Here is a 21,529-nt window from a genome sequence, read left to right on the forward strand (position 1 = left end):
GAGCATCTGACCCCCCCATCCTCTCACACAGGCTGAAAGCAGCGAACTTTACTTTCACTTTCGTTCATAACCTCTGTGGCTCAGTTTTACCGAGTTATAAGTGACGTTGACGCTCAGCCTAAATTCCCATTGGCCTCAGATGGAGGTGATGTCAGATCCTCTTCTTGTCTTACCCTCATATCGCCGCCGATGCTCGAGCTGGAGACACGCTGTCCGTCTCTCCGCATCAACAGATATACAAGTCGTGAATCTATCGAAGGTCTTTGATTCAGCAGCTCACAATGAAGCCCGGGACTCTCCTGGCTCTCCTGATAGGCCTACAGGGCGCGGCGGCAGGTGAGTTAGGACTGTGTTTTAAAGTCGGAGGTGGATTTTAAAAGAAAGAAAACAAAGAAATGCTTCGTGTCTTTATAGTCTGTAAATGTGGATTTATGATTCTTTTGTAGTTTGGTGATGTTTAGTTGCGGGACTTCACGCAGATTATAGACAAAAGAAAGTAACAAACTCATTATCTTCAAGTTGACGTCAGTAAATCGTGTCTGTTCGTGTCATTGATCCCTAATAGTTACTGTTAGAAGGAAAGCCTGGTCTAGTTGTGCAAATGGCTGATATGAAGTCTACTTGTCTTATTTGGGTCATTATTTTAACTCGTTTTTATCATTTTAAGATCGATACGGTCTGATCGATGTTGACGCCAAACTGACGACGTAACTACGCAGCGCGAAAATATTTATTATTACTTGTTTTTTTTCCATTCATTAGGCTTAATTAACATATTAACACAGTCCCGAAACACGTCACTACATTTCAATATGTTATAAAACACACACATCAATGACAACCTGCTGAACATAGATATTAAGTTCATGTCGTCATATGATTTGATCTCTAGATATTTTCTTAAATCATTTAACATTTAAAAATATATTTCCATCCATTCCTCAGAGAATTACACAGTTTGCCTGCTGAAATACTGAAGTCCACCTCTGCTTTAAGGTTTCCATACTGGGTTTTGTTAACTGGGTGTAATTACATGACACTGGTAGTTAATACATTTACTGTTTGTACAACAGCATGCTGTTTAGTAGAGACAGACCGATAAATCAGCCACAGATATATCTGCAGATATCAGTTTAATGCAGATAGATCAGCATCAGTGTATATGTTGGCCGATAAGTAAAGAAACTAGTTTGAGGTGATTTAGAAACAGTGTCTCCATGACAGAGTTTGTCCACCAGAGGGCGCTGACGGGTTTATTTTTAAACTGAAATGTCCTGCTCAGTGTGTATCGTGGTCACCACAAAACCCCCAAACATTGATATCATTATTGGTGTCAACAATCCAGCATCGGCCTGGCGATACTGTTCAGCATCTTAACACAGAAACATGATCCACATGCACTCAGGCAGCAGAGGACAGCGGAGGACTCAGACATGAACCATCATTTAATCGGCAAAACTCTCAGACGCCTGCAGAAAGTCAAATCTGTTGGTACTAAATGTAGAATAAACGTTCAGAATCAGGACTGAAAGCAAATAAACATCAGTTCATGGTGGAGGGATGTTACAAAGGGCATTAGAGTTAATAAAACTTTGAATCCACTAATAACTGATACTAATAGAAACTGTGCAGAATGACGACATGAGAGATACAAATATCACTAAAGAGAACTTTCTTAAATATAGAAATGTGTCCGTTAACGTTCATCTGGGATTGTCATAAAATACAGAAGATTTGATTGTCTAAGAGTTAAACTTCAATATAATTCTGCAGTTTACATAAATCAAGATGTATGAAAGATTTATCTTCAGGAAACTCACAGAGTTCAAATTCATAATTCAAAACCTGTGAAGAAGAAACACAAGCTGTAGTATAGTATAAAATAGAGACCATAAGTGCGGTTATATAATCAAATAAAACAGGTTGAACATATAGAATAAAGTTAGAATCACATGCAGCGTATATATTTTGGTCAGAGGTTTGTGATTTCAGATTTCAAACTGATACGATAATGAGGAGTGAAAGCTGCTAATGAAGCTTCCTGAAAAAATAAATGACTCCACTAACTGGGAGCTGAACTGGAGTTTCACTTCCCATTGAGACGTCCAGCACTAGAAAAACAAATGGCGCCTGTTTTTACAAACTGCTTTCCATCAATGAAAGCCAGGTACACAACTGCATGACCTGAATATTTGACTCGTTTGATATTTTAATTCAGAATAAAAACATTTTTCAAGAGAAAATCGTCAGAAACAGTGAAGAGTTTGTGGAGCAAACTGTTTGTCTGTAAATGTATTTATTGAGTGCACAACAGAGATTATTAGGATGTCTTGAATGTACTTTCTTAGTTCTTTTTGAGTCCGAGTGCAGGAAAACAAAAGTGTTGAGTGATTTATAAAACTGTGATATAAAAACTGAAATGACGACATGAACTTTTTCTTACAGTGACTCACTCTCTGAAGTATTTCTACACTGCGTCTTCTGGAGTCCCAAACTTCCCAGAGTTTGTGACTGTTGGGTTGGTTGATGAAGCTCAGATAAGTCACTATGACAGTAACACCAGGAGAGCAGAACCCAAACAGGACTGGATGAGCAGAGTCACAGCAGAGAGAGCTGACTACTGGGAGAGGGAGACTGGGAACTTTGTGGGTTCCCAGCAGGTCTTCAAAGGCAACATTGAAATTGCAAAGCAGCGTTTCAACCAAACTGGAGGTTTGTTTACGTTTCACTTTCTTCTGATAAAATGTTGTTTATATTTCCATCCTGTATTTTAGTAAACAGACGTTACCACACACACACACACACACACACCTTCTTCATCTGTCAGGAGTGTTTTATTCACGTACATTAAAGTGTTTGTCGGAGGCTTTTCTCGGCTGAAACACACAGTCGGACTCAACAGAAACCTTACTGAGACTGAGACGACTGGATGCTGCTGTACTGCACTGATGCAGAGTGTCTGTCCATCCCATGATAACCAGCAGAGATGATTAACGCTTTGTCTCCACTAGATTAGATCAGAATAACTGTGGTGAACTGCCCACAGTGAGTTGGTCCGTAATAACTCTCCTGTAGGAGCCTGTTTATCACAAGACTTTTCCAACACACAGCTGATAGAGGAACATTACCGCCTGGTTTCTTAAACTACGGAGCGGGCCTGTAAACGGGACGCAGGCTGCTTCTGCTGGGTCCCCATATGAGAGGAGGAGCGGTATGTTTTAATGACGCTGGCCGACAGGACGACACGGTCAATGTCTCGTTCAGATCGGAGGCTCAAAACGTTTCACAGCACGACTCTACTGATGCGCAGTGCGTCCATCCCATAATATATTTACAGTAGAAGTACACATTAGATTAGATTGACTTTACTTGACCACAGTGTGTCTCTGCCATAATACACATATATAGTGCTGAAACAGTTAGTCAATTAATTGATTGGTTGAGCAATAGAAAGTTGATTGACAACTATTTAGATAATGAGATATTTTATTTTTCTATTTATTTTAAATTATATTTTATATTAATATAAATTAAATCCAGTTCAGCGTCGGTCGGACGGAAGAAGCCGTTTGAAGATTTCACCTCGGCCTCTGGGAACCTGTGATGGACATTTTTCACCTTTTTCTCGACGCTTTACAGAGTAAACGATTTATTGATTAACTGAAAAATAGTAATTACAATAATCAATAATGACAATAATAATTAGATTGAGCCCTAAATATGTAGTAGAATACAGATTAGATTATATCAACTCTACTGTACTGATACACAGTGTGTCCATCCCATAATATATATATGAAGTACAGATTAGATTAGATTAACTCTACTTGACCACAGTGTGAGTCTGCCGTAATAAACATATATAGTGCTGAAACAATCAGTCGATCTATTGATTAGTTGATCAACTGAAAATTAATTGACAACAATTCTGATAGTCAGATAATCATTGAAGTCTTTAATTAATCAGAAAACATTTTCTGCTTCCAGTTTCTCAAATATGAGAGTTTGCTGCGTTTCTCTGTTTTATATTATTATGAATTAAATCCTGTTCAGTGTCGGTCGGACAAAAGCAGCCGTCACCTCGGCCTCTGGGAACTTGTGATGGACGTTTTAAAATAAGTAAACGGCTAATTGATTAATCGAAGAATAATTGATAATGAAAAGAAGCATCAGTTTCGGCCCTAAATCTATAGCAGAACTACAGATTAGAGTAGATGAACTCTGCTGTACTGACCACAGTGTGTTGGTCCATCCCAGCAGGCAGCAGCGAGCCGACATCTGCAGGTGGAAACAGCCGCCGGTTGTATTGAATGATTGATGGATGGACCAATCAGGACACACGGACTGCCTCCCAGTCTCCATAATGGTCCCGATGGTCTCTGCCTTATTCTGACCAGTTGTAGTAACACGCTGCTGAACAGGACGCACTGTCCCGGCTGAGCAGGTGGAGTCTAGTGACTAATCCTGGACTGAAACTCTCCTCCAGTGGAAGCTTCTAGAGCAGCCTCAGGACAGTCTAGTCTGTAGTCTCTCACAGGAAGAGGATGTTGTTGGACTGATCCGCTGGCTGCAGGCTCTCAGTGGGTGTGATGTTCAGTCCAGGATCAGGTTTAATCTGTGTCTGCCAGTCAGGACTCCACCTCAGTGTGTGTGTCTGTCCCTGCAGCTCACATGAAGCCACACCACCTTCAACAGTGGAGATAAACTGTTGGTCTCAGTGGAGGCAGTGTGTCTCTGTGGTAAAACAGAGGACAGGGACTGTGTTAGGATCTCACTCTGTTTCCCAGCAGCCTCTCTGTCTCTCTCTCTCTGAGCCGTCCACACTGTCCAGATGATGATTGGCTGCGAGCGGCCTCCGTCGGGCCAATGGCAGCAGGAGGTGTAGCTCCTCTGTTGTGGTGTCTGTGGATCAGTGTGTCTCTGTGGTAAAGATGTGATATCAGCTGATAACAGATGACTGGGCTGTGATCTCACTCTGGTTTACTGAAGTCTCTGTCTCTGTCTCTCTCTCAGGTGTCCACATTTACCAGAACATGTACGGCTGCGAGTGGGACGATGAGACTAATGAGATCAATGGTTTTTACCAGTTTGGTTATGATGGAGAAGATTTCATAGCATTTGACCTGAAGACGCAGACATGGATCGCTCCAAAGCGACAGGCTGAAATCACCAAACGCAAGTGGGATAATGACAAACTTTTTAACGCACAGAAAAAGAACTACCTCACCCAGATTTGCATTGAGTGGCTGAAGAAGTATGTGGACTTTGGGAAGAGCTCTCTGCAGAGAACAGGTAGAATCACATGACCTGATGTAGTTTAAAGGACACAACAATGTTAATGTGCCTTCTTTGTTTCTAACCAACAGTAACATTACAATAAATATGAACCAACAAACAGAGACACACTTTGTTTACACACATTTCTCTCTCTCTCTCATGTTTTCTCCCACCTCTCTTCATCTCTCTGCCTCCCTCTCATTTCACCCTCACTCTCTCCCTCACATTTATCACCACTCTTTCCCTCCATCTTCTCTCTTTCTCTCTGCCGTGTTTCTGTCTTAGTTTCTCTCTCTGTCTCTTACTCTGTCTTTCTCACACTCACTGTCCTCCTCCCCCCTGTCTAATCTACCCCCCCCACCTCTCTTCATCTGTCTTTTTTCCCGCTCTGTCCCTCCCTTCTTCTCTCAGTTACACTTCAATGTGGTTTATTTGCATTGCATACATTTATAAAGTGTGTGTGTGTTACTAAGGCGTTTAAAATACATTACATTAAACAGGAATGATAATATTAATATACCGTAAATCATAATAAAGAACCAAAAACTGTGTCTCTCTTTACTCTCCAGAGCTTCCCTCAGTGTCTCTCCTCCAGAAGACTCCCTCCTCTCCAGTCAGCTGCCACGCTACAGGTTTCCACCCTAAAGGAGCCTCACTGTTCTGGAGGAAAGATGGAGAGGAGCTCCATGAGGACGTGGACCACGGAGAGATCCTCCACAACAACGACGGAACCTTCCAGATGAGCGTTGACCTGAAACTTTCATCAGTCACACCTGAAGACTGGAGGAGGTACGACTGTGTGTTTCAGCTCTCTGGTGTAGAGGACGACATCGTCACCGGACTGGACAAAGCAGCGATCAGGACCAACTGGGGAAAGACTGGAATCAGAAGTAATGAAGGTGAGAAACACACATTCATTTTACTGTAACAGTCCTGCAGTTCATGTGTTTTTATGTGTGTTAAAAGTTTTGTTTCCTCATATGGTTTTGTTGTCAGTTTTTTATATATAATTTTAATGTTAGATCAGTATTAAACCAATGCACCTCTGGACCCTGACGAGGGAATCAGCAAATCCCTAAAAAGTTATTTTTCTTAACTTAAAGTCAGAGTTTTAAAGTGCTTTAAAGGAATTATTGTTGTTCACTGCGATTTTTATTAGCTGTCGACTGTTTCCTTAGCTTTGATTAATACAGAAAAAATGTCAATAATTAACATAAAAACACAACTTTATTGTTATTTACGGGTTTTGTTTGGTTTCACGTTATATTTAGAAATACGCAGTTTTTATCACAATGTCAATTTAAAAAACCATATTACAAAGTGTGAGAGCTTTTTTTTCAGCCCTTGTGTGACCATTTTAATGTGTAACCACAGTTCAGAGGTTACAGGCTCTGTATTGACTTAACTACTGGTCAGTTTTAGAAGACGAGATGGAATTATTTAATAACTGGACCAACGTTTGTATCGATCAGTAAATCAGTCAGAATAAAGTTTATTGGCCACGTATGCTGACAGTCAAGAAGGAATTTGAATATGATTGTCAGCAGCTCTCATTGTGCCAAAGACCAACATGTGGGACAGAAAGCAACGGAGACATGCAGCTAAACAAAGACAACAAAGCTAGACGAGGATAAACAAGCACAGATACAGTAATTATGTACAGACAAGTAGGGATAAAACCTGAAATGAACAACAACAGCAGGACAAACAAACATATAGTGTCTGTATACAGGATGGAGGTCTGGTTGGCAAATGGAGGTTCTTCTCCTCTGACCTGCTTCATCTGTACAGGTTGTGACTGTGTTTTGTTGTTTTCTGCTCAACAGAGACGGAGAGCGCTGACCCGACCGTCCCCATCATTGTTGCAGTGGTTGTTCTTGCGCTCGTCCTCGTCGCTGCCATTGGATTCGCCATTTATAAAAAGAAGAACGGTGAGAGACAAAAACAGAAACGCTGCGTTTCTGGTTTTTGATGTTTTGTCCAGATTGCACAAAAAAAAAAAAATTCCCAGCACACCGAAATCTGTTTGAACCAACAGTGAGCGCTGTAAGGTTTCCACAGAGAGGTGACAGGAAAAGAAATAATGAAAGATCTAAACAAAAGGTTGAAGGGATTTATTTATCAGTCTGAGTGAGTAGAAGAGGGGATCATCACTGGAAAGAAGCTCTGCTATTTTCTACTGTAACAACAGAAATAATTTGTCTTTTCTTCTTATTTCAGCCAAGCGCCCTCCATCTCGTGAGTAAAACTTTTCTTCTGTTTTCTCTGACCTGACCTGATCAAAAATGTTTTCTGGATTTCCTGCTGAAGAACTTTTTCAGGGCTTTTTCCTGCATTGTTAGCTGTTTGTAAAACACAGTGTTGGATCAGAGCAGGATGTGGCTAACAGTGTGTTTCTGACCTTACAGCTGTCTCCGACCCGACTGTGGAGCAACAAATGCTTCCCAGTTAAACTGCCTGAGGGACAAACACACCACCCTGCACACAGTGAGTTGTCTCATATGGGACATGAATTTCACACCTGTTGTTAAACAAAGCTGCTTGAAACTATGTGCAAAACAACCTTCTGAGACTTCTTTTTTATCCACTCTGAAACTTCTGTGACACATCGTAGTAAATCTTTGACTTTCAGTTGATTTTCCACAACAAACTGTTTTTATATGAAATTCAATTTGATATTTTAAGAGAAAGATGCTTTCAGAAACCTTCAGCAGGTCAGATAAAGTGTCATATTAAAAACTCGATTCATGAAAATGGTGTTGAACCAAATTAAAAGAAAGGATTGTGCTTCAAAAGCATAGAAGGTAAATACTTGGTTTAGGAAAGGTTAACACTTAAATGAGTGAATCATGAATATTTTAGGTCTAAATTATACTGTAAATATGTGACTTTGTGGGATTGAACTCTACAAACATTCATGGTGTTTTCTTTTTGTCTGTTTAGGTTTATGGATCGATTTTATCTGGAACAAGGAGCAGTGCCACCACATCCTCCTCCGTAAACTGGGAATTCATCAGTTAGTCATCATCATAGCATAGACTGACAGAACCAGGGTCAGGGATCTAGTAATAAATGCTTATTGATTGGAATACAAAGAAAACAAATCAGAAAAATGAGTTAACAAATATTTTACAAACATCATCAAACAAATGTTGACGTTAAATTATTTTCATCGTTTAGTTTCGGACAATAAAAGTGGAATTTCCTCTGATAAAGTGTTTGTTATGAAAGATTTGTGTGTTTATTTAGTTTAGTTCAGTTTAATACTTCTGGTTTTGGGGCTTTCTGAAAATAAAGTAAAATCAACTAGGATTGTAAATATACATATATTGACACACACACATCCACATCCATGGGTGGTTGAAATTTGAAATTTTGAAATTATTATATAAACAATGACAGGTTGTATCAAGGTTGCCCACCCCTATACACACACACGCAAACTATAAGCATCAGTACAAAACGTATTTAGCAGTTGTGTAAATAGTTTGCTTGTATGTTTCTTTAAAAGTGACTTTCATGATTTAAAGGTTTTGTTGATTCCCACCAGTCCTTAGCAAATGATAATTAATGTATTTTGAGTTTTTTTCTGAATTAATCAAGAGTATGTTGTTTGTTGTTTCATAATATCTATCGACCAGTTTTGAAATGATTGTTTTAATTTTAGCTTTGATTGTAAAACTATTGTGGGATGTTATGTATAAGAGGTTTTTTTTGAATTGATTGATCTGTCTTGAAACATTATTATATTTTAGCTTTGGCGTTGATTCTAAAAAGGTTATGGGATTAGATTTTTAAACATAAAGAATTTGAACGGCATACTCAAAATCACTGCTCGTGTTTGGGAACGTAGATAAATTTCAGATGCAGCTGTTCTGCTATTTAATCCCTCTGTACTGTTGTTTTGCTTTTCAATAAAGTTCCAAATTCCAAGTTTCTGTCTTTTTTTTCTTTTCTGTGACCGTAGCTACAGTTGTATGAATATTGAGTATTCACTATTGCCACAGAGACTAAATGAACCTGTAGATGTTAAACTTAAGAGCAGGAAGAACAATCATTTTGGCAGACCTGCGATCCCTTACAGATAACTGAAGGAGGAATATGACAAAATGATTTAGCTTGTTTGAGACCTTTTTAGTGAAATATTTCAGCATTCTTTCTTTAAATGGTTTGCTGCTGTCTCGGATAAGAACAGTCTTAAACACAAAACTCTAAAATTGTATTTATCATATATCACTAACAAAGAACAGGGAAAAAATAATACTGTTTAAAACTACTGTATCATGATTTGTCCTATTTCTCATTGTGTGTGTATATATATTTTATTTCTTTCAATGATTTATCAGTGAAGACTCAGCTCTTCTTCACGCTGCACATATCCAGACTCAGTGTGGTGCTTCGGTTTTCCCCTAAAAAAACCTGTTGCACTGAAATCTGCCTGGCAGCAGATGACATCTGTCAAGAAAGTCTCCAGTTCTGTGGCCAAAGAAACTTTATTTTTCTAACTAGAAGTAATGTGCTGCAGGTTATACCTACAGAACAAAATACCTCAAAGAGATACTACTGAGTGTCATGTGGCGAGAATATAACTGTCATAACATTTTGAGTACATTTTTAAGTCAAGTTGGGGGGGAATAAATCCTTTGGTTTTTAACGTAGTTTTTAAAGTGGTATATTTAGCTGCTAGCCTGCTGTGAGCTTCACAGGTTAGAAGACAAACAGATCCTCACAGACCTGTAAAGATTAAGTTGATTGACCTGCTTTTTTTATGAAGATCAAAAACGCAATGGGCAAAACCTATGTGGCCGAGTTCTGCCTGGAAACACATGACATCACAGCTGCTGCCACATTTAAATTCTGTGACAGTTTTCTTTATTTTAGTTATTTAGTTAACTATATATAGTTTCATGTTGCATTTTAAACTGTACATTATATAATAAACCATACATACAAATATAGTAATATAGTGAGATACTGGAACAAGTGGAAGTGACGCTTTAGAAATCTGACCTAACAGGTTTAAGGCTGATCTTTGCCAGATTCAAGCTCCGGAAAGGTTTGGTGCGTCCTGTATGTTACTAGTCACGTTTCGGCAGACGCCCAGCAATAATAAAACCAACTTCCAACCAACATGTTGAATGACAGTAAACAAATATGTTTTACACACGTCAACATATTCTTACTAGTGGCTAAAAATGCCTTTCTTTGTTTCAAAAAGTTAAATCTAATTCTCCTCATTTTCAGTGACATACTGCCTCACTCTAACGCATTTTGTACCTGACTCTTTATATCATAAAGCAACATAATGTACCAGTTAATCATTACAGGACAAAGCAGTGAGTTGAACAACAGTCTTTATTTTGAGCTGTGTGTTGTAATGGTGAGATTATTTTAACAGGATGTCTGGTTAGCACGTAAGCATGGAGAGCTTTCAACATGTACAGTACCAACATCACAGAATATAAAGAACGATAACCAAACAATGACAATAAGATAGATCCTGCAAAGTTTTGGTTCATATGTAGGAAAGAAATGGTTCTACGTAGCATTTGATTGATCCAGAATCAGCAATAGACCACACATTTCCTTACACACTCAGTGAGACAAAGTTGGGTCATTTATTTTCAAAATCAGATGTCTACTTCCAATATGTTTTTGAGAAAATATGTTGAAATAATTGACAAAAAAAGGGACACAGAGTGATTGATCTGAGTTTAGGGGTCAAACTCAGAACATTCCCTTCCTGTAACGGTGGATCAACTCTGATACGTCTTCCTTACACACCTTTATCCAGCCATCCTCCTGCATGTGGTACACTAGACAAACACACGGAAACACACGTGACCACTCATATACAAACACATTTTCACAAATGTACACACGAAGACAAAAATTACAATTATCAAGTGCACACAGACCACAACTTTGTACATTTCAGGACCATACAACATTCAGTCTTTGCTCCATTTAACTTTTATTTGATCGGTCTCAGTAGAGACATGACAGGAAGTGAGGGGAGAGACAGATGGGGAACGACATGCAACAAAGCCCCCCGAGCGGACATGAACCGGGATGCAGTGTAACCCCTTGGCCCCTAGTTTTTCTTTGTTTTAGTTTATAGGTAGACTCAGTACTTCATCATAAAGTTAATCTATTTTTTGTTTTGTGCAGATGATGTATTATGAGTGGTTTGGGATTGTGGGAGAATCCTTGTTGATGTTACTATGTTGATTGTTTAGCGTTGTTTGGATTATTTCATTTTATTATAATTCCAACTATTTATTTGTTTATTTTTGTTTTGTTCTTTTTGCTATGTCTGTTCATTTCCATGTTTTGTTTTGTTTTTTTTACCACTAAACATTTGAGGATGATGGAAATGTCATTAGTTTTGAAAGTATTTGGTCATAAAGCAAAGAATAAACTGAAATTTTGACCTGATGATGATGATAGATGAAAAGTCAGAGAAGCACCAAAGTTACTACAATTCATCCTGAGGGGGACATGAATGCCTGAGCCGAATTTCATGGAAATCCATCCAATAGTTGTTAAGATTTCAGTCTGGCTCAACGGACTGGCCACCTTTTCCGACAACCATACCGCTGGTGTGGCCAGAAGAACGAGATATACTTAAATGTTAAAACAAAGTTAAGGACCATTCTCAGAGTATACTCACTGTTGACCACCCCTCCAGAGTAAGCATCCCTGTGTGTAGCGTGAGCGATGCCCCGACGGCCGAGGTCATACGCCTCCTCTACCGTCATGTCTTCCCGGTAACCACTGTCCACCACTCCGTAGGCGTAACTGTTTCCACAGCCGGTAGAGAACATACGGCCAGACAGACGCGTGCCATTATCATCCACGTAGTACAGACCAGGGCCCTGGAGAGCACATAGTCATTATATGGTCTGCAGGAAAAATACTATTTTATATACCGGCAGTTTCTGATAAATGTCCAAACACAGAATACAACAGTACTTCCAAGTAGAAGTGTGACAATAATAACATTACTGCCGTCTTTTTGGGTAATGTTTTCAAATTGATTGAGCTGCTCCATCAATGACGTCTGCAGTGTACACTTAACGTCATCGAATTTTTTTATTGTATGGCTGGCTCGTTAAAGGAATTATACTTTAACGCATGAGCTCTGTTCAGACAGATTTCCATCCAGCCTGATTCAGGTCGGGCCAATCACAACTGTTTATCTAATATGGGGCGGGTTTAAGCGCCGTTGAGGCGTTTTTGTAAACAACCAAGACGGATGCCGCTGATGTGGAACGTTCTGAATCCGCTATAGTGTCAGTATTAAATGAACTGGACGGTAGTTCGCGTTATGTCCAAATGTTAAGTGTTGGCTTCTAAATCACGTCATGCCAAACGTCTGTGTATTATGTTGAACTAGAAGCAAACTAAATTGGATGTTGGAAGTAGCTACCTAGCCTAGCAGCCTACCACTACCTCACGTTTTGTTGCTCTGATTGGTTGTAACGTCCAGAGGCGTTTTGGTCTGCGCCCGTTGAAAACGCCCCCTGGAAATCGAAAATGAACTGAGAGGTTCCAGACTCGTTGGCATGTGCGAACTGGTCTGGCGATGCCAGGATATATCATTGAGTGTCATTAACAGTAAATATAAATAATAATTATTTTTTACTACAGCCATATTAAAAACATCTAAATTAAACCCCTACACACTCTTGGCTTGTACTTCTGGCTCTGAGGAGTGCAGATTGTAAGATTCACACACGTACCTCTTTGTCCCATCCACAGATCATGCTTCCCATAGAGAGGCCCATGCCTCTGTAACCCAGCATCATGTTAGACAGCAGCTTGGAGGCAGCAGCCACAGAGATCCTGTGCTTGTTCCTCAGCCTGTACAGCCTGGAAATAATAATAAAACATGGAACTAATCAATTCATAAGCTAATCAATTAACAAATCAATCATCCAAGCGGGTAGTCCAAGTTGGCCTGAACTTGTACCCTGCCAACACTGAAAAAAAAATACTCATGATACTCATACATGGTTTATAGGAACACTGACTACGAATACATTTATTTTCTGTAGTTTTACTTGGGTGGAAGTATTTTATGCGTGTTTCTGTTTAAAAAAATATATGTGAACAAGACATCTGCATGAATGTTATTATAATTATGCAAGTTAAGTTATATAATAGTTAAGTAATACCTAGTGTGACATGCATGTCTTCACATGAACTCCACACAGGAAGGCCCCAGTAGGTCAATGTGGGATTTAAACCCAGGACCTTCTTAACCACTCAACCTCTTTGCTTCACTCAAATAGGACAAACTAAATCAGAGAGCTTTCTCTTCTTCTTTCTGTTTATTTCCTTGCGATTGATCAGATATTACTCAGATATATTAGGTCATGAAGGACTGAAAGACAATGGGACCAGTATTCAAACCACTGCAGGACAGACCTGCATTCTTTGGCCAGGAGTCTCTCCCAGTACTGGCAGTCTGCAGCGCTGCCCGACATGGTGCCCAGCAGGTAGGGGTTGATCTCTATCACCTTGTTGACATCGTTGGATGCTGCAGAGCCGTGACACATTTTGGGAAAAGGAGACATTTAGTGACCAAGAATAGAGGTTGAAGCATGTCAACACTGTGAAGTAGCCCAGGGCAGCACCTTGGTCACATTTGCTGCATTATTGACATTTTGTGACCATTTACTTCATGGTCCCTAAATTTTACACTTCAAAGCTTTGAGACCTTTGTTCCTCCAGTGATCCTTTGATATGATGTACAGTATGTTGATGGTGGCTGGTCAATATGACTGACTGGGTCATGTCACTCACTATAACCCCTTCCTTTTCCCTCCCTTTCTGTGCAGACCCACCTTTTCTAACCTTTTCCAACAATTAATGTTCCATACTTTTCCAGACATGCGTATTTACCTAAGTAACGGCCCGCTGAGGCTCTGGAGTCCACAGCCACGATGACTCCATGTCTGAACTTGAAGGCCAGGGTGGTGGTACCGTGGTTCAGCTCTATACACACACCTCCGTCACGGTTGCAGGACTTGAGAAACCCTGAGGTCTAAAATGAAATGGAGGAAGGATCTCAGTGGGACGCATGATGTGTAATGGAGCTGTATGTGTGTGTGCAGGAGAACAAGAGAGTGGAATATGTAACATAACCTAATATTCTTTGACAATAACTCGTGATAAAGATAAATGCATGATATAATATTACATAAGACGCAAACACGCACCACATGCTGAAAACCACAGACGCGTAAAATAACTTGAGCCACACCGCGTCTGACGCTTCACGCTTGTGGCAGGTTTACCGGATTGAATTCAGAATATTCAATTTCTTACCAAAACTTTGTCAAATGATACTCACGTCAACACCCAGGGGTACAGCAAATTCTTGAGTTTTGGTCCCGAAATTGTAGTGGTTGGTTCGGTCGACGAGGTGCGTCTGTCCTGCAGGAAGAATCTGCCCACGGAGTTCAGAATAAGGCTTAAAACCGCTTACGTCGAAAAGAGCCATCGTGTGCTTCAGTGGATAAACTATATTCTGATTATATTCTACAGTTGAGGTGTTCTGTTTTCCAAAATGACGATGGCGATTGACAACGCGTCAGGGATAATTTCCTTGTACGTGACAAAGAATTCGAAAGTGAAAGGGTTTAAAAACTGTTTTATGTGGTCCTGTCCTCAGAATAACGTGCAAACTGAGCCAGCAGCACAAACCCGATGAGGAACTATTAATACATACATTTGGCCAGTCCTGGCTGTTTTTTGTAGATCACAAAGTTCATTGATTAAAAAATAAAAAACCCAAGAATCCCTTAAAAAAAACTTCCGAGATATTCAGCTTGAATAATAAAAAAAAAAAGACCGCATAAACCAATAAGAGAGGACTATATTTTTCTCGTCATCAGTCTCTAAGCGGAAATGCAACATTCAGGTTTCTGGAAGCCAGCAGAGGTCAATGACATTATTAATGCCTGTTTGCATATTTCAAACATTTTAAATAAGACATATAAATGAACATAACATGCAGCAGCCTATAAGCTCTTCTTTTTATTGGTGCTGTTTGGGGATTAAAATATTACAGTGAGTCTGTAAATATTTACACAACTTGAACAGAAATTAGGCAACAAGGGTCAAACCAAATTTTATTGAATTAGTTTTTATTAATATTCCATATTGTAAAAACATGTTACAGTCATCTCAGTATGGCCTAGTAGCAGTCTTCCTTCTTACTGTGGTACAGTTTCTGAACAATTCCACATCACAGTGAAGCATAGCGGCAGAGTAGAAACCATAATGAAAGCTTTAATAAAACGTTTCACTACTTATATTTAAAATCTAATGAAATTAAAGACGATTACTGCTCAATGTTGTGGTGTTATGTGGTGTGATTGTGCGTCGTGGCTCAAGCTGTATCCATCTGCTGCACGGTCTCCTGCACAACGTCCAGTTTTAAGGGGACTACTTTCTCTGTCAGAACCAGTGTCGTGCCTGGACGATATTTGTATTTCATTTTCCTAGGAAACAGATAGATAGATAGATCATTACACTTTTTACAGAGTAAATAATAGTTGGTTGTTTATTCCAAATATCACTGACTAAAGTCTCTGTCCGGAGAGCAGATCTTGAATGAAGTCATACTGGCCTACCTGTTGTCTTTGTACTCTGACTCCTGGTAGGGTCTGATGTAGTCCACTCCTTGTCTGGTGATGACGCAGATGTCGATGTTGTTGCCTGAGCCGAGGTCATTCATGATTCCTGCGTGGATGGCAAGGCGCACCAGCTCCCTCGCCTCCTCCAGCTGAGAGAGTTAGGAGAAATCCGGCAAATGATGGAGAGGACAAACAGAGACATACAGAACATGAAGGGGAAGACAGAGGCATTCATAAGTTTTAAAATCCATCTGCAGCAATTCCCAAATACCTAAACGTGTTCAGTTTTTCTATTTGGTAACAGACAGAATTCAATAGCGAGGAGAATTAATGTTTTTTTAACATGAACTGTTTGCATAAATCGAGAGGCTTATTTGACCTGCAGCCCCGCTACACTGCAATTATTCAATTAAAGATGCCCCAAAGTAAGCTAAATAATTGTGTGATCATGTCTAAATAATCAGCTAACAATCATTGTCACAATATGTAACAGCTGTCCAGGTGGCGTACCTCCAGGTTGGGTTTGAACCCGTCCTCTAGGATCCCAAGGGCAGCCAGATCGCCAGATCCTGCGTGAACACAAATTAAGTCAGATGAAACCGATTGGATGTAGTCTGAGAGCGAATAAAATGTATAGTGCAGTTTATATTTGCAAATTATAGAATTATAGACAAAGTCATAATCTCTGACATGTAAAATAGAGCATGTTTTGATATGACGTGGCATTGATAGCTTATATAAACCCTATATAACTCTTGCATTTGCCGTTTCAAACACAATGTGTCTGGTTTCTTTAAAATCTGTTTTATACACAAAATGACAAATTTGAAACGTTAAGAACAAGACCTAAGTGGTTAGCCTGAGCAGTAACAGCCAGCACGACAGAAACTCAAACTCCTCCAGCAAAGAATCCAAGAAAAACATGTCACAGGACAGTGTTGTGTCACATACCCATTGCAAGGTAAGGCACCTCATTGACGCTCCCATATGGCCCCACTGTGTACAGGTGGTTCCCAGTGCAATCTACTCCTCCCAGTATAAGACTGGCACCGATTTGGCCGTGATACCTGAGGGGCACAGAGATCAAAACACGGGAAGCCAGATTAACAGCATGTTTTTTTTTAATGAACTGTGAGTTTAACTAATGTTTAACTCATTCACACATGGGTACACGTGCATGTGTAACACAAACCTGTACAACATATCCTGTAGTATGTTGACAGCCATGATGACACGAGGGTTCCTCCCGCTGTTCAGAGAGAAGATGGTGAGGTTGGAGGAGAGAAGCTCTGTGGTCTTCTCTGTGTCTGCTGCTGTACCTGCTCCACAGCAGCTAGGAGGAGAGAGGGAGGAATTAGAGAGATTGTGAAAGAAGAGATGAAGATGAAGAAGAAAAAGGGAAATGGGACGTCAAGAACGGGAAGATTAAAGAGAAGAGAAAGAGGGAAAAGTAGAGCTTCCTTCTCGAGCCATTATGGTAGAATGTGCAGTGCACCAAAAAGGCAAATGGTGACACTTCACAGCACAACATCTGGAATAGTACTGAACATCACGGAATGATGATAGTGAGCATATCTGAGGGGTCACGGGTTCAGTGTACCCTTTATGAGACTTACTATATATTTGGAGCAATGTAATGGATCTTGGCACACATCTTGTCGGCCACCACTTCGCTGGAGGTAGCTCTTGTGTCTGCTCCCAGCACCACCCCATCCTGCACCAACACAGACCATATGGGATATTAGTAACCAGATTTTAAACTACCTTAACATGTGCACATTCATTGCATTTATGTTTTTGTCAAAGTCATGCATTGTGGAAATGCAGGTGCGACCAGGAACTTTATAAAAAAAAACCTTTCCCTGTTGTGTTCAGTGATGCTCCAACATACTAAATGTATGAGTTTCCTATTAAACAGCAACATAACTTATTTTTTTTAAAGGCAGTTATACGTTTCTGCCAGTTTCCATTTATATTATACAGGATTTAATAAAAAATAATAGCAAAAAATCAAAATAAAAGAAATAAATACTCCAAATTGTAGTTCATGGGCTGACACATAGAAGGTCACTGTTTTGGTCCATGAATATTTTGATCAGTGCAGTTTAAACAGCTTTGTACTCGCCTTGAACACCACTCCTGCTATCGTGGTGCCAGTTTTCAGAGGTTTAGGTGCCTGTCCTCCACCAAAAAGACCCTCTAATGCAGCATTCCTAGAGAGAGGGAGGGGGGAGGAGGTAACAGGGGAGGGTCAATCGATGAATATATATATTATAGTTTTAGTAATAACCGTGAACACATCATCAATGTATTGTTTCATTGACTAAACTGACAAACACGCAGGAAAAAGTTACTTTCACTTTTGATCCCGGTGAAAGCTCAATGTAACCGTGAGTTTCATTTTACTTTCTGTCATTGTTGATACAGTCTGCTGCTCAGAAGACATAAAAAGAAGCTCATACCTCGCTGTGTTGTCGAAATTAAACCCCGATGCAGGAGTTTCGAGGACATTTGATAGCGCCATACTGGATGTGATCGCGGCTTCTCTGCGCGTCTCGGTGCGTCACGCCTCTTTCCTGTCTTTCGATTTTGGAGTGAAAATGGAGAAACGCTGCACGGACTCGCAAGTCAAAGGAGTGAGCACAGGGGTGAGTAAATCCGGACCGGTTCGCTCGTATCTTGTTCTACTGATGCAGCACTAAAGCCTAAAAATGTTCGGTAGACGATTTCGCGGATGAGCAGGTGATGCTATACCTGAAGAGTGACCCAACACAAGGTGGAATCACATCGACTGGATATTCCACGCGTTTTATTATCAGTGAATTGTTTACTTGTTTAAGTTTATTCTTTACATTTCCACAAAGAAACGACAGACTACACTTTCATTTTCAGGTAACGTCGCCTTGAAAACCATTCCCTCGCAGAACTCTAAATCCCAGAATTCATAGCATGAATGAACACGAGGGCATGAGAATTTAGTATGCCTGTGATGCTGTGTAACTCAGTGTTATATTTGTCTTCTGTCATATTTGGCTGAATATAAGTACTTCTTCAATGCTGGAGAATCAAAACGTATCAACAACCACACTCTCTCTCGCCCCCCCCTCCCCTCCCCTTCCCTTAGACCACCATCCTGGCTGCCACTTATGATGGAGGGGTCGTGATTGGGTCAGATTCCCGGGCTTCCATAGGAGGGTGAGCATGTTGTGAAGATGCATTAAAGATGCCTTTTTTTGTTGAACACTTTCTTACAGAAGAACATTAACGTTCATGATAAAGATCAAATGTTCAAGTTGACACAGAAACAAAACCGTAAGCAGGATGATGAACCTTTGAATGAATCTTTTAAAACAAAAAAGGGTTGTTACAAACTGTATCAGTTGTAAGCACCAAAACAGCTAAAACACAACCTGCAATTTTACAAACTGCATAAATAATTTACAGATAATAATGTGTTCAGCTCCAGTAAAAACTACATCTTATATGTACTTCAAAACTACTTCTGTTACTGCTACTTTTACTTAAGTAAAGGATCTAAATACTTCCTGAATGAGAGGACTGTATATTATTTGGCTGAATGGTGAATAGTGCATAACTACTTTATTGATTTGGAAGCATGTGTGGGACCTCATTCCTATACTATGACAAGCTTATTGGCTTAATGATAGCACCTCTATCCAGAGATTCAACAACCTCTCTTCTCCCTGCTGCAAATACGTATGTGGTCCATCTGAGAGGTCCCTCTGCATTGTGGCTTTGTTCATCCTCCGTTCGTCCCTCTCTCTTCAGGGAATACGTATCATCCAAGACAATCAACAAGGTGATTCAGGTTCATGACCGGATCTTCTGCTGCATGGCTGGCTCACTCGCAGATGCTCAGGCCGTCATCAAGGCTGCAAAGTTCCACCTGTCCTTCCACAGGTGACACACACACACACACACACACACACATATGAATACACAGACACAGATTACTTAAATATGCACACAGACAAAACATGTTCCTTAATAATCCCTCTTTTGGTTATTTTCCACCAAATTTCCAGACCCTCTTTTATTCCTTTTTCATGACTCCTAGACAAACACAGATATGTGCATGCAAACTAACACATATCCTGCATGTGCTGCAGCTGTGTCACACACATACAGTAAACACACATATAACACTGATTCTTCACTTATACAAAATCATTTGAGAATCCAAGACAACACATAATAGATTCAAAGTCTCTTCTCTTTCCAAAAGCACAAACTTTAAAACGTGACTCTCCCTGATCTTTCTTGATCCTTCTTAATCCATAGTGTCCAGATGGAGACCCCTCCTCTGGTGATATCAGCAGCGTCGGTGCTGAAAGAACTGTGTTACAAAAACAAAGATGAGCTACAGGCCGGCTTCATCACAGCAGGCTGGGACGGGAAGAAAGGACCACAGGTAGGTAGTGATTGTGAAGACAGTCAAACATCAGAGAAGAAGGGATGATGATAGTATGTAGTAAGTCCACCTTGCTGCATATAGCTGCATTACTGATATTCTCCATCCTTCTCCAGGTGTACGTCGTGTCTCTAGGCGGGATGCTAATCAGTCAGCCGGTTACCATCGGTGGCTCTGGCAGCACTTACATCTACGGCTATGTTGACGCCAAATACAGACCCAACATGAGCAGAGAGGAATGCCTACAGTTTGCCACTAATGGTACTTTTATGAGAAGAATATATAGTGTGAAATGGAAATCAATTTTTAAGGTCAATTAAAGGTTTGTCGGCGACTCAGTAGTGGTAGTTAGGAGCTGTATACGTGTTACAAACTGCTTGTTCAACTTGACCTACATGTCTCCTGCTTCTTTTTCTTCCCGTCTGTCTTCCTCCTCTGCCCTCCCTGTGCTTCATCCCTCTGTCCTCGTGCTCACAGCTCTTGCTCTGGCCATGGGCAGAGACAACGTCAGCGGGGGCGTGGCTCACCTGGTGGTGATCACGGAGACAGGGGTGGAGCATGTGGTGGTGCCTGGTGACAAGCTGCCCAAGTTCCATGATGAGTGACTACCTCTGAGCAACCAAGGAGATTCTGATTTTTATTTAATTTTTTTTGCATTATAAACTAATTGTTTGGAATTCCTGAAATTACTTAATCCGTAATTTGCTCTTTGTAGGACCAGGATGTAACAGATTATACACACACTCACCTGGAGAACAAGTTAGACACCTGAAAAAAATATAGTTTTTTAGTCATTAGGATGAGATGTAGAATACACAATATACAAAATCTATACACAAAATATACAATTCCATATAATTCCCATTACATGTTTTGTGTTGTTTTTTTTTAATGTGAGGAAATGAAAAATAAATAAAACATTTTCCAAAGTCTCAGTTCTCTGCTTCAAAGGGTTCTTGTTGCTGTCGTCCAACATTATTTTAAAGTTCTTCATGTACTGTATGTAGAGGATTAAGTGTTTTGTGCCAATGGGGTGCCTTTGTAGCCCCAATATTTGTCATCTCATCACAAAGTCTAATGCACAATTAAAAAGTGCTTAACTCAAATGAAATGTGCGTATGTGCACAGTCCACAGCTCATCGCAGAGGAGGGACTATTTAACTTTCAATTT

At 40.1% G+C, this 21,529-nt stretch overlaps 4 protein-coding genes across 5 annotated transcripts; 2 read left to right on the plus strand and 2 right to left on the minus strand.

Annotated features, from left to right (window-relative positions):
- Positions 1-161: 161 nt before the first annotated feature.
- On the plus strand, positions 162-9,210 carry LOC139298956 (class I histocompatibility antigen, F10 alpha chain-like). 2 transcript variants are annotated; one of them, XM_070921786.1, is made up of 8 exons: positions 162-336; positions 2,446-2,712; positions 5,014-5,292; positions 5,847-6,176; positions 7,104-7,208; positions 7,498-7,515; positions 7,686-7,764; positions 8,221-9,210. In XM_070921786.1, the coding sequence occupies exons 1-7, from the start codon at positions 282-284 to the stop codon at positions 7,727-7,729; spliced, it is 1,098 nt and encodes a 365-aa protein (XP_070777887.1). In that variant the 5' UTR covers positions 162-281; the 3' UTR covers positions 7,730-7,764; positions 8,221-9,210. The 2 variants fall into 2 exon arrangements, with proteins under 2 accessions (XP_070777887.1, XP_070777888.1); XM_070921787.1 differs by having other exon boundaries at positions 5,847-6,167.
- Positions 9,211-10,614: 1,404 nt separating this feature from the next.
- Positions 10,615-14,991, minus strand: psmb8a (proteasome 20S subunit beta 8A). Its single transcript, XM_070921789.1, has 6 exons — positions 14,639-14,991; positions 14,188-14,329; positions 13,711-13,822; positions 13,023-13,152; positions 11,951-12,155; positions 10,615-11,093 (listed from the first exon to the last, which is right to left on the minus strand). Exons 1-6 carry the CDS (start codon positions 14,786-14,788, stop codon positions 11,005-11,007), a joined length of 828 nt encoding a protein of 275 aa, XP_070777890.1. The 5' UTR covers positions 14,789-14,991; the 3' UTR covers positions 10,615-11,004.
- Positions 14,992-15,402: 411 nt separating this feature from the next.
- psmb13a (proteasome 20S subunit beta 13a) lies at positions 15,403-18,538 on the minus strand. Its single transcript, XM_070921788.1, has 8 exons — positions 18,389-18,538; positions 18,052-18,139; positions 17,543-17,640; positions 17,119-17,259; positions 16,878-16,993; positions 16,437-16,495; positions 15,924-16,075; positions 15,403-15,791 (listed from the first exon to the last, which is right to left on the minus strand). Exons 1-8 carry the CDS (start codon positions 18,448-18,450, stop codon positions 15,680-15,682), a joined length of 828 nt encoding a protein of 275 aa, XP_070777889.1. The 5' UTR covers positions 18,451-18,538; the 3' UTR covers positions 15,403-15,679.
- psmb12 (proteasome 20S subunit beta 12) lies at positions 18,442-21,287 on the plus strand. The gene is made up of 6 exons (XM_070921790.1): positions 18,442-18,574; positions 19,051-19,121; positions 19,716-19,847; positions 20,229-20,358; positions 20,475-20,619; positions 20,836-21,287. Exons 1-6 carry the CDS (start codon positions 18,527-18,529, stop codon positions 20,961-20,963), a joined length of 654 nt encoding a protein of 217 aa, XP_070777891.1. The 5' UTR covers positions 18,442-18,526; the 3' UTR covers positions 20,964-21,287.
- Positions 21,288-21,529: the final 242 nt, after the last annotated feature.

The sequence above is a fragment of the Enoplosus armatus genome, chromosome 16, assembly GCF_043641665.1.
Source record: "Enoplosus armatus isolate fEnoArm2 chromosome 16, fEnoArm2.hap1, whole genome shotgun sequence".
NCBI classification, from domain to species: Eukaryota; Metazoa; Chordata; class Actinopteri; order Centrarchiformes; family Enoplosidae; genus Enoplosus; species Enoplosus armatus.

Coding starts and splice junctions, on each gene's coding strand:
- LOC139298956 (XM_070921786.1), top strand. CDS start 282: ATGAAGCCCGGGACTCTCCTGGCTCTCCTGATAGGCCTACAGGGCGCG. Junction 2,713..5,013: donor GCGTTTCAACCAAACTGGAG/GTTTGTTTACGT, acceptor TCTCTCTCTCAG/GTGTCCACATTTACCAGAAC. Junction 6,177..7,103: donor TGGAATCAGAAGTAATGAAG/GTGAGAAACACA, acceptor TCTGCTCAACAG/AGACGGAGAGCGCTGACCCG.
- psmb8a (XM_070921789.1), bottom strand. CDS start 14,788: ATGGCTCTTTTCGACGTAAGCGGTTTTAAGCCTTATTCTGAACTCCGT. Junction 14,330..14,638: donor CTGTACCCCTGGGTGTTGAC/GTGAGTATCATT, acceptor ATTTCATTTTAG/ACCTCAGGGTTTCTCAAGTC. Junction 11,094..11,950: donor CTCTGGAGGGGTGGTCAACA/GTGAGTATACTC, acceptor GTGTTTGTCTAG/TGTACCACATGCAGGAGGAT.
- psmb13a (XM_070921788.1), bottom strand. CDS start 18,450: ATGGCGCTATCAAATGTCCTCGAAACTCCTGCATCGGGGTTTAATTTC. Junction 17,260..17,542: donor TACATTGCTCCAAATATATA/GTAAGTCTCATA, acceptor CTCTCCTCCTAG/CTGCTGTGGAGCAGGTACAG. Junction 16,994..17,118: donor CTACAGGATATGTTGTACAG/GTTTGTGTTACA, acceptor TGTGCCCCTCAG/GTATCACGGCCAAATCGGTG.
- psmb12 (XM_070921790.1), top strand. CDS start 18,527: ATGGAGAAACGCTGCACGGACTCGCAAGTCAAAGGAGTGAGCACAGGG. Junction 19,122..19,715: donor TCCCGGGCTTCCATAGGAGG/GTGAGCATGTTG, acceptor CTCTCTCTTCAG/GGAATACGTATCATCCAAGA. Junction 19,848..20,228: donor TTCCACCTGTCCTTCCACAG/GTGACACACACA, acceptor CTTAATCCATAG/TGTCCAGATGGAGACCCCTC.